Source organism: Mauremys mutica, chromosome 1, assembly GCF_020497125.1.
Source record: "Mauremys mutica isolate MM-2020 ecotype Southern chromosome 1, ASM2049712v1, whole genome shotgun sequence".
NCBI lineage: Eukaryota > Metazoa > Chordata > Testudines > Geoemydidae > Mauremys > Mauremys mutica.
The window spans coordinates 338,117,483-338,129,967 of NC_059072.1; the positions used below are offsets into that span (position 1 = coordinate 338,117,483).

General features: G+C 42.7%; 1 protein-coding gene across 1 annotated transcript in view; it reads right to left on the bottom strand.

Moving 5' to 3' along the window:
• Positions 1–393: 393 nt before the first annotated feature.
• Positions 394–12,485, bottom strand: part of MTNR1B (melatonin receptor 1B) — a 57,465-nt gene continuing 45,373 nt past the window's right edge. The window contains 2 exon segments of the mRNA XM_044982742.1: positions 394–1,711; positions 1,713–2,014. Of these exon segments, the coding sequence (XP_044838677.1) occupies positions 1,145–1,711; positions 1,713–2,014 (869 nt within the window). The 3' untranslated portion in view covers positions 394–1,144.

Here is a 12,485-nt window from a genome sequence, read left to right on the forward strand (position 1 = left end):
GCACCCCTCTTGAAGCCAGCAACCGCACCTGCTCGGTGTACAGGAAACGTTTAAATATCTAAGGGGAGGTTTTCTCAAAACTGTTCGGTATTGGCCAAATGCTGCTCGCACTGAAGTCAGTAGGAGTCAATGAAGTAAATGAGCGTTTCACCACAGACTTCAATGGGAGCAGAGCTAGGCCAATGCTGAGCACTTTTGAAAAGTGACACTGTTAGTTACTCCCCTTCATTTTACCTGATTCTGTTTGGAATTCATTGTTCCATATAGTTTTTGGAGCCTACAACTCCCAAATGGACTATATATACTATATATAAAATTAAGAAGGCAGCATTTATACTATACATTTTATATCTATTATTTCTGTACAGTTATTATGTGTCTATTGCCCTTCAGTATACACACAACTCCACCTAGTACTCATGGGAATTCTGAGCACATAGAAGAAGAAGAAGAATCCTCAAAGTAATATAAATGTGTAAACAATTGTCCAGTTACATTGTATCATCTGAAGGAAAAAAAGAGAAACAATATATACAGAAGACAAATAGAATAAATAAACTGAGATGGATAAATATGAAAATCCCTGTCAAGAAAGGCATTAGTGTTAAAATTCTCTTGTAGGACAAAAGGACAAAATTCTCCTCTTCAGTACACAAGCAAAACTTGTTTCCCTACCAGTACATACACAGAAATGCCAAGTTTGACACACAGAGGGAAAGCAAAGTATCTACATCAATCTCCATGTACATATGACAGGAAAAAAATGTCCTCAGCCTTAACTATTATACCTTTAAGCAAATGAATTCATTATATTTTCTAAGAGCCAAATCCTGACCTGGGATAACTGCATGACTCCCATTGAAGTCAATGAGTGCCTCACCCACATTTTGAGGGCAGGATTAGTCTCTCAGAAATAAAGTAGTTGGCATTCATGTTCTACTTTAATTCTGAAGCTGATTTCAAATTGGTATCTTGTATAAAATATAAATTTAGAGGAGCAGTGTGTTTTATCAAGACAAAAGGATTCCAGTCACTCTATGCCATTCAAATTGAAAGCACAGAAAAGTAAGCAAGAATGAATGTAATCTTATAACTACATCATTGGAGTTCTCAGTGACACTTCTTTGCATTCACCATAGGACATTTACAAGGTATCAGTTTTGATTTGGTCATTGTTGTTTAAAGCAGGAGAAGGCTTGCTCTTCTGACCTTCAGTCCCCCCTTTGGATGTGTCTTGAAAGAAAAGCCTTGGCATCCACAGTGACATTAGGATTCGTTTATATTCTTTCCGAAAATTCTGGTTAAGAAGTCCGTATATTATTGCGTTAAGGCAACTGTTGAAGTAGGCCATGAAATAGCTTACAACGAACAACCACTCAGGAATTTTTGGTGCCATTTCCAAAGGATTGATAGCTACAGCTAATCCAATGAAGTTTAGTGGTGCCCAACAAAAGGCAAAGATCACGAAAACCACGAACATTGTGAGAAAGTTTCTGAAGTCACTCGGCTTCAGTCTTGGTTTTATTTCTGATTTGACTCGTCTTCTTACTTGAATCACTAAGATCCAAATCCGAAAGTAGCAGAAGCTCACAATAGTGATAGGTACTATGAAATGAATTATGACAACAGCGATGGTGTAATAGGAGCTAGCAGTCTGAACAAATGTGCATGAATAGATGCGCGGATCATACTCTAAAGAGCCAACGAAAAAAATTTGGCACGGTTGCAACAACTGTTAACACCCAAATTAGGCAGACGTATAGCATTGTGTTCCACCAGGTATACACTTTGTCATAAGCAAAGCTATGGCATATGTAACAGTATCTGTTTATTGCAATTGCAGCAATGTTGAAGATGGAGCCTATCACACTTAGTCCCATCACAAAGCCGCTCAGTTTACAGTGCATTTCGCCCAAGGACCATCCATTGTGGAAAATGGCTAAGAGCACCAGTGGATATGGATACAAGGCCACCACCAGGTCTGCCAAAGCCAGGCTAACCACAAATGCATTACCTACGGAAGAAGAAAAGAGAGGCAAATAAATATACTCGTATTTATGAAAGAAAAGAAAATAGTTTCAGACATTTGTAACACGAACGTGTTCAAGGTACCAGCAAGACTCAGCTATTTCAATAGCAACCTGTCTGTACATGAGATCTAGCTCTGTCATACGGAACAAGCTATCACATAAATGTCAGCTGCTGCTGCTGAGCAGCTGCTGAGTGGCTTATAGCTATTAGTGACTGCTCTTAGGCCTGTGGGCCTTTCCACAGTAAATACCCTACCGCCAGCAACACTTTACTATTCTACCAACTTAAACATCAATAATCCATTATATATAAACTAAGTCAGTTTATTGTAACCAACTCCAGTAGTTGGAGAGAGCCTTGTGCAAAAATGTGATTGAAAAGGCAGCTGGGTAGGCAGATCCTTGTGTAGAGGATCGTTACAGGCTGCAGCTGTAATACACCTAGGGATTCAACAAACTGCAAAGGGAAAAATGACAGAAAGAGCAGGGATGATGGTACCAGGATGATGCATCATATGTTTATTTCAAATAGCTACACAATAAGCTGAATTATGGATATTTTCTTTGGTATGTTGCCTACCCCTTTGCAGCTATTTTGCCATTGAATCAACTTAGGAGGAAGAGTGAAACACCTCCACCATCTTCTATACAAAAGCACACCAAACTATGCAAAATCAAAAATATAGGAATGCAATGGAAAGAAAAAGTATTTAGATGCACAGAAGATTCTTTTCTACTGTTGATGTTAAAAGAATCTTCAAGAATAAAAGTGAGGCTTATTGTCTCTCATTAAATAATACCCTTTTCATCTATTTGAAGTTTCTGGACTGTATCTATAAAATCATTCCTGTATAAAACAGTAGGATATCAAAATGTATATTTGAAATGTGAAATGTGTTACAGTAAATAGTGGTTCCATTGATTTTGTGGGAAGAATACCAAATACCTTCTTATCAACTTCCCAAAGTAATATAATAGGAGAGTTACTAATATTAGGTTTCTGACATTCAGGAAACATAAAAGATGTTCTTAACTTGGCTCTTTGCTTGTTTTTATTGAAATCTATATAGTACTAGTAAAAAAAATCCTTTACACTGTGAACATAATTGTGAAAAAGACCAGTGTATTTTTAAAATCATGTGTGGGCGTAAATCTGGTGTTCATTTACAGTGAAGAATTGAGGGCTCAATCCTGGAAGATGCTGAGCATTCTGTTCTTGATCCAGTGACACACCTATGCACATGCTTAATTTTAGGAATATGAATAATCCATATGCTTAACTGCATTGCTGGATATGGTACATAGTGCTTAGTCCCTTGCAGGATTCAATAGAAACAATGGCAAGACCAGTGTCCATACAAATTTCTCCACACACTTTAGCAAACATACCTTAACCATATGGAAGGAATATGGAGCTCTGCTACTCCCCTCTACTCAATGGGAGATCTACTTCCATTAACCCCTTCACATGAGGTAAGGGAGAGTTATGATACTATCAAGAAGGAACTTGAGCAGATCACTGCAAACTACATGGCTCTGGGAAGAAGGATAAAAGAGTTTGGGCACAAGTGGTGTTCTCGTCCATCCTCTCTGTTGAAGTAAAAGGCCTGGGCAGGGACCATCAAATTGCAGAAGTAAATGCGGGGTTACGCAGTGGTGTCAGCAAGAGGGCTTTGGCTTCTTCAACAACAAGCTGATGTTCCAGGATTACTGCTGGGATGGGCTCTATCTGCCGACTACTAGGAAGAGCATCTTTGGACATTGTCTGGCTAACCTGATGAGAGCTTTAAACTAGGTCCAATGGGGGATGGTGACAAAAATACAACCAATGAGTATCTAGGCTCAAGTAACGAGGGGAAGGGGCTAATTTCTGAAGAAGGGTCTAGAAATAACAACTGCATTCAAAAGGCAAAAAGAAAAGCAACAGGACAGTCTGTAAAGTATCTTCGATGCCAGTATGCGATTGCAAGGAGTATGGGAAACAAGCAGGATGAACTGAAAGTCCTGGTATATAAAGAAAATTATGACTTAATTGGCTCAAGGAGCTCTTTAGCTATCCAAAACCCAAAAGGGATACATACAAGAAATGGAAGGAGGGGCATGTAACCAAGAACATATACATGGGAATAGTGCAAGTACATAGGGACAGAATTAGGAAAGCTAAGGCAAAGAATGAGTTACAGTTGGCAAGAAATGTTAGAAACAACAGGAAGGGGTGACCATATGACTAGTGACATTACCATAGACAATAAAGGGAAAGGGATGCAGATCAGAGTAAGTTAAGAATATGTCAGAGATCGTCTGACCAATTGAATAAATTTGAATAAATTCAAATCAGCAGGGCCAGATGCTATTCACCCAAGGGTACTGAAGGAATTAGCTGAAGAAATCTCAGAACCACTAGCAATAATATTTACAAACTCATGGATGACAGGAGAGGTCCCGTAAGACTGGAGAATGCTACTAATTTAGTGCTCATCTTTAAAAAGGAGTAAAAAGCGGAACTGGGGAACTATAGACCAGTCAGCCTGACTTTGATACCTGGGAAGCTACTCAAGCAATGTATAAAACATTCAATTTGCGAATAGCTGGAGAGTGGAGGGGTAACCACTAGCAGCCAGCATGGATTTACCAAGAACAAATCATGCCTGAATAGCTTGATTTCCTTCTTTGACAGGCTAACTAATTTGATGGATGGGGGACTGTAGTGGATATAATATACTTGGACTTCATCAATGGTTTTGGCACAGTCCCATGTGACATTCAGATAAGTACGCTGGAGAAATGCGGGCTTGACAGAACTGCCAGTAAATGGCTACATAAACAACCACAAAGAGTAACTATTAATGGAATTATGTTGGATTGGAGGGAGGTCTCAAATGGGGTTCAGCAGGGATCTGTTTTGGGTCCAGTCTTGTTTAAATCTTTAATAATGACCTGGATGTAGGTATAGAGAGCATACTGATCAAATTTGCTGATGATACAAAGCGAGGACAAGCTGCAAACACTTTGGAGGATAGAGCTAAAACTCAGAGGGATCTTGAGAAATTGGAGACCTGGGCTATAGACAAAAACGTGAAATTCAACAAATGTAAGGTGATACACTTAGGGAAGAAAAACCAAATGCACAAATACAAAATGGGGGATAACTGGCTTGGCAGCAGCATTACTGGGAAGGATCTGGAAGTTTTAGTGGATCACAACCTCAACATGAGTCAGCAATGTGAAACTGTTGTAAAAAAAGTAATGCAATTTTAGGTTGCATTACCAGAGGCATAGCATGCAAGTCATGGAGAGTGATCGTACTGCTTTACTCGGTGTTGCATAGGCCTCAGCTGGACTACTGTGTCCAATTTTGGTCACCAGTGTATAGAAAGGATATGAAGAAACTGGAAAAGATCCAGAGGTGAGAGACACAGATGATCAAAGGGATGGAATGCAAGCTATCTGAGCAAAGGCTGAACAAACTCGGCATGTTTAGTTTGGAAAAGAGGAGATTAATGGGGGGTATGATAGCAGTCTTCAGGTAATGAAAGGATGCCATAAAAAAGATGGAGAAAAGTTGTTCTCTTTTTGCCACAGAGGATAGGACAAGAAGCAATGGTTTCAAACTGCAACATAGCAGATTTAGATTAAATCTCAGGGACAACTTCTTAACTCTAAGAACAGTAGGACAATAGAACAGACTGACTAGGGAGGTTGTAGAAGCTTCTTTCTTGGAGATTTTCAAAAGGAGGCCGGATAGCCATCTGTCATGGATGGTTTAGACACAACAAATCCTGCATTTTGGCAGGTGGTTAGACTAGATGAGCCTTGCAGTCCCTTCTAACCCTATGATTCTATTTTCCCTCTACAGCCAGGACAGGTAGTCTGCAATGAGAGGAGACTGGCTTACCTCAAGACAGATGCAGAAAATTTTTGAGGGAGCTCCTTGCTATAAATTTGGCAGCACTTTGCCGGGCCGGGTCTTGCCTGCTTTATGATTCCCAGGATTCACAAACACCTTGATGTCCACTGTTCATTCCAAAACTCAGTTGAATGTTGGAATAATTTTCTTTAAGACTGTTGGATCCCTTTTTCTGTACTGTGTCTCTACGATGTGGAGTACAGAATTCAAAATGAAGGGGAGGCAGGGGTTAAGATGACTTTAAGACAGTTTCCTGCCCTCCCAATCCTGAGTTGTTCTCATGGCTGGAGAGCCTCTGGCATCATTTAGACAGCCCTAGGAGTCTGGCTAATTTATGGCAGCTTCCCAAAATCTCCTCAGACCAACCCTCAAACTCTCTTCCTGCCCCCAGTTCCATTCCTGGTATGCATCTTACATCAGGATTGTGAAGAAGTCCTCAAAAAGCAGCCTTGAGGTTGTCTTCTGCAGTGCCTGGGCTGGGGGAATCCTCCACAGGTCAGATACAGGGGGTTTATGGCCCCTTTACTCCACTCCACCCTTTTTACTTGGCATAGAGGGGACAGAGCAGGGTGGGGAGGATCTCACCATGGTGTGTATGCTTTATGATAATCAGTATCTTCACCACATTTTCCCCACATTGTGATATCTTTTGGGGAGAGAAAATTTAATCCATGACAACACATAAATCCCCTTAAACATCAACCAGGCACATATCTCAATTCAGCTAAAGGAATTGCCTATTACTTTCATAAAATTCTACCTGGCTTCTAGCCATCAGGAGATCTTCCCCATATAATTGAATCATTTACATTTCACACACACTTACAGGTGCAGCTTCTTATTAAATGCTGTGTAAAAATAATCCAGAAAAGCAGGTGGTGGTGCTGCTGGTGTAGCGGCATCAAGCCTTCTTTCCTTGTGAGAACATCTGTGAGATCCCTGAACATACTCAGTATTTGTCTTACTGATGTCTTTCAAGAGATCATTCTCTCTCTAGTCCTGGAGGGGGCATGGCTGGAGAATCCGTGGTAATAGCTAATTAAATGTAAACCTGATTTCAGAGTTATCAGCTAAAGCCACACTGTGGAGAGGGTTAGACTAGGTTGAGATGGCTGGGAAATTATTTACCCCATGAAACATTTTGATTAAAACAATTTTTTTTTAATTTTCAACAAAAATTTTCTTCAAATATTTTCAGGTTTTTGTCAAAAAAACCCCAACAAAAACGGAAATTGTTCAGTTTAAAAGAAACATTTTACCTTTCCATGGCTGAAGAGTGAAGTTTTTATTCAAAAAAAGAAAACCTTTCAGGAAAATGGAAAATATTTGGTAAATATTTCTGCTTAGTCGAGAAGCCATTTTCTGTTGAGGAAATATTTAGATGGGAAATTTTCGACAAGGTCTAATACTGCATAAGAGCATCCAAGGAACACTAGTTTTTAGTCATAGCAAGGTGTACAGCACTTACATGCAGGAATAGAAATCAGACATAAAAGGCCCCCAGAAAAGATGCAGAAAGTCAATGGGACTTGTGATCCTAAATGAATTTGGAGCTTTTGAAAATGCCACCTATGATGAATAAGGCCATTCCAAATTGGTCCAGAAATGAATGTGACATTAGTGCATAATGTGTACTGCATTTTAGGAGATGGAGTGTAAAAGCCTGACAGAAGAATGTTTTCAGTGCTTTTTCAGACTATTCATTGCAATATAAGGGCCAGAGTCTTGTCTCTTGTGGAGCTGAGTGCAGAATATGGTCCTAAATTGTTATATTATTACAATGAGTAGTTTGAAAAAGCAAAGAAAACCTTTTCTAATGTATAAATAATCTAAACTTTTGGAAATCAAAGGACTGTGATGTCTTTGAAGTTCTGTGAGCAAGCAAATGTTCCTTAATATGCCTATGATGCAGTCTCTAGCATGGGTATTATCCGTAAAAAAATTACCAGATTAATGCAGGAACCACCCTCTGCTCTCTCCAGCAAGTCTGAAGCCACAGTATGCTCAGGTAGTTGGAATTAAGGTGACCAGATGTCCCGATTTTATAGGTGGCTTTTTTCTACATAGGCACCTATTACCCCCCACCCCCGTCCCGATTCTTTACACTTGCTTATCTGGTCACCCTAGTTGGAATGATTATTTCATCCTTACAATGTAACCCAAGGTAATGGGTTCCCAGATTTCAGATCCATCAGCTACATTTGCTAAAAGATAGTGCTTACTGATCAGAAACACAGCTGCCCAGTGGAAAGCTACATGATAAAATGACTTCATACTAAATAAAGCACATGTGCACCAATCAATGCTGAGCTACAGCTATTGAGAGCCAGATGATCAGCCCTGGATGCAGCAATGTACATGCACCCATTGTGCATTAAAATCTAACATTTGTGTGTACAGAGAGGCAAATGAACATTTATTTATCAATCCGTGTGCACAATTATACAGTTTGTACCCCCGATTTGATAGCAAGACAGGAATGTATATGTTTTTTGGTATGTGTGTTTGAGCATATTGTTTTTAATCCAACTTCACAATCACAGTAAATGGGATATCATTTAGGGTTTGTCTACAGTGGAACATCCAGGAAAATTAATCCAAAGTAAATAAAGATGTGAATTTGAAGTGGATTAGTTAAACCACATTAAATCCCTGTGTGAATGCTGTTATTCAGAAGTAAAGTGGCTTTAATTTAGTATAGTTTAATTCACTTTGGAAGTGAATTAAGGCCACTTTACTTCTTAATATGAGGATTCACACAGGGTTTTAATGTGATTTAACCAACACACTTCAAATTCACACCTTTAGTTAATTGAGATTCATTTTCCTGGATGTCCCTACATAGACAAGTCCTTAATCTCTGACAGTATTTAAATGACTATGGTAAGAAATTAAAGAACAAACTTTTTATTAAAACCAGGATTTTTAAATGCTGAGCAACCACTGTGGGAAAAGCAGGTCCTGTGAAGGTGTTTAAAGTTGGGCACCCAAAAATGGGAGTAGTTAAAATCATTTTTTTAACCTTATTCTATTTCTTTAGTTTCAAATTGACATTATTTTATTGTTTTATATATTTTTATTATAGACTCATAGACTTTAAGGTCAGAAGGGACCAGCATGATCATCTAGTCTGACCTCCTGCACATTGCAGGCCACAGAACCTCACCCACTTATTCCTGAAATAGACCCCTAACCTCTGGCTGAGTTACTGAAGTCCTGAAATCATGGCATAAAGATTTCAAGTTACAGAGAATTCACCATTCACCATTTAAATAACTAGTTTAAACCTGCACGTGACCCATGCCACATGCTGCAGAGGAAGGCAAAAAAAAACAGGGTCTCAGCCAAGCTGACCCAGGAGAAAATTCCTTCCTGACCCCAACTATGGCAATCAGTTAGACCCTGGGCATGTGGGCAAGACCCACTAGGCAGATACCTGAGAAAGAATTCTCTGTAGTAACTCAAAGCCCTTCTCATCGAGTGTTCTGTCTCCAGCTATTGGGGATTTTTGCTACTGGCAGTTGCCAATGGGCCATCATACCATCCCCTCCATAAACTCATCAAGCTCAGTCTTGAAGCCAGTTAGATATTTTTCCCCCACTACTCCCCTTGGAAGGCTGTTCCAGAACTTCACTCCTCTGATAGTTAGAAACCTTCACCTAATTTCAAGCCTAAACTGTTGATGGCCAGTTTAAATCCATTTGTTCTTGTGTCCACATTGATGCTTAACTTAAATAACTCCTCTCCCTCCCTGGTATTTATCCCTCTGAGGTAGTTATAGACAGCTGCAGCAGCACAGCAGCCAGCAAACAGAGCTGTAAACAGGGGAGTTTCACTGGGAGTGCTGTTGGAGGAGCAGGTTTTTGTATTTTGTATTTTGTGTAGTTTGTATGTGTGGAGGCTGGTAGGGGCAGGGTGCTGGGAGAGAAGCTGAGCCCTGCTTAGGGGGCGGTGCTTATCTGCCTAGGGTTCCTATAAAGGTAGCCAGCTAGTCAGGCAGCGGCATAGACAGCTGCAGCGGCACAGCAGCCCCCAAACAGAGCTGTAAATAGGGGAGTTTCACTGGGAGTTTACAGGGGGAGTTTTCGGGGGAGACATAGGGTATGTCTACACTACAAGAGTAGTTCGATTTAACTTAGGTCGAATTTGTGGATTCGACCTGATGAATTCGAATTTGTGTATCCACACTAAGGACACTAATTCGACTTTGTGAGTCCACACTAATGGGGCAAGCGTCGACATTGGAAGCGGTGCATTCTGGGCAGCTATCCCACAGTTCCCGCAGTCCCCGCTTCCCATTGGAATGCTGGGTAGAGCCCCCAATGCCTTCTGGGGGAAAAATGTGTCGAGGGTGGTTTTGGGTAACTGTCGTCATTCAACCATCACTCCCGCCCTCTCTCCTTGAAAGCGCCGGCGGGAACTCTGTTTGCGCACTTTTCTGGTCAGTGACAGCGCGGACGCCACAGCACTGCGAGCATGGAGCCCGCTGCGATCATCGCTGCACTTATGGCCGTTGTCAACTCTTCGCACCTTATCGAACACCTCTTCCACAGTCAGCTGCTGAGAAATCGGGCGAGGAGGCTCCGGCAGCGCGGTGAGGACATGAAGTGTGAGAGTGGCACAGACCTCTCACAAAGCACGGTACGCCACGCCGTGGAGATTATGGTGGCAATGGGTCACGTTCATGCTATGGGACGGCAATTCTGGGCCCGGGAAACAAGCACGGACTGGTGGGACCGCATAGTGCTGCAGGTCTGGGATGAATCACAGTGGCTGCGAAACTTCAGGATGCGTAAGGGCACTTTCCTTGAACTGTGTGACTTGCTGGCCCCTGCCCTGAAGCGCCAGGACACCCAGATGCGAGCAGCCCTGAGTGTGCAGAAGCGAGTGGCCATAGCCCTCTGGAAACTTGCAATGCCAGACAGCTACCGGTCAGTAGCGAACCACTTTGGCGTGGGCAAATCTACCATGGGGGTTGCTGTGATGCAAGTAGCCCACGCAATCGTTGACCTACTGCTCTCAAAGGTGGTGACCCTGGGAAACGTCCAGGACGTCATAGATGGCTTCGCCGCGATGGGATTCCCAAACTGCGGTGGGGCTATAGATGGCACTTACATCCCTATCCTGGGACCGGCCCACCAGGCCAGCCAGTATATTAACCGAAAGGGCTACTTTTCAATGGTGCTGCAAGCACTGGTGGACCATAGGGGACGTTTTACCAACATCTACGTCGGGTGGCCGGGCAAGGTTCATGACGCGCGTGTGTTCAGGAACTCTGCTCTGTTTAGACGCCTGCAGGAAGGTAGTTTCTTCCCGGACCACAAAGTAAGTGTTGGGGATGTGGAGATGCCTACAGTGATCCTCGGGGACCCAGCCTACCCGCTAATGCCCTGGCTCATGAAGCCCTATACAGGCGCCCTGGACAGTGACAAGGAGCTCTTCAACTACCAGCTGAGCAAGTGCAGAATGGTGGTGGAGTGTGCTTTCGGACGTCTCAAGGGGAGATGGAGGAGCTTACTCACTCGCTCAGATCTCAGCGAAACCAATATCCCCATTGTTATTGCAGCTTGCTGTGTGCTCCACAATCTCTGTGAGAGCAAGGGGGAGACCTTTATGGCGGGATGGGAGGTTGAGGCAAATCGCATGGCTGCTGATTACGCTCAGCCAGACACCCGTGCGATTAGAAGAGCCCAGCGGGAAGCACTGTGCATCCGGGAGGCTTTGAAAGCTAGGTTCCTCAGAGAGCAGGGTAACCTATGACTGTCCAGTCTCTTTACAGAGAAGCTGAACCTGCCCCTGTTTCAGTTACTATTGACTTTTTTCAACGGTTACATACCCCGTTCACCAGGTTTCCCCCCTTCCAACAGACGTTTAAAAATAAAGTTATTGGAACATTTTTAATTAACAAAGTTTTCTTTACTAACGAATTCTCGTTCAAGGGTTCCAACAGGGACGCAGACTGTGGTGGGTACGGTGTGCAGTGATGTACAGACCGCTTCTACACTCGAGGACTGACAGGCTCCTGCTCCTACAGCGGTCTCTGGGGGGAGGACGGTTACCGGAGGGTGTGCAGGAAGGGGTGGGTTTGCAGGAAGGGGTGAGGGGTGTGTGGGAAGGGTGAGTAGGTGTGGGGGGATGATGGCTCTGGCTGGGGCTCAGGGCATCGGAGAGGTTCATGGCTAGGGTGGAAGGGCATGGTAAGGGCAGCCTGCCATGCCATTTGTGGATGCCAGGCGCTCGGACCCTGGGGCAACATACACCTCCCAGACTGACCTGGGGCAGCAGACACCTCGCAGAGTGATCCGGGTGCCTAGTGACTGCACTCTGTGTGTGACCTGCTGTTGATCCTGCCCCCATGTTTGTACCCTGTTAATGGTGGCTGTCCTATGCAATTAACAAACCCCTCCCCCCCTTCACACAAAGTCTTCTGCAAAGAAACATGACGGAAACAGTAATGAACAGCAAACTATTTTTAATACTCAACTACACAGTTGGTGGATGAAACTGGGATTTGGGATCGGGTGAGCCAGGAAGGGAAGCAATTCTCA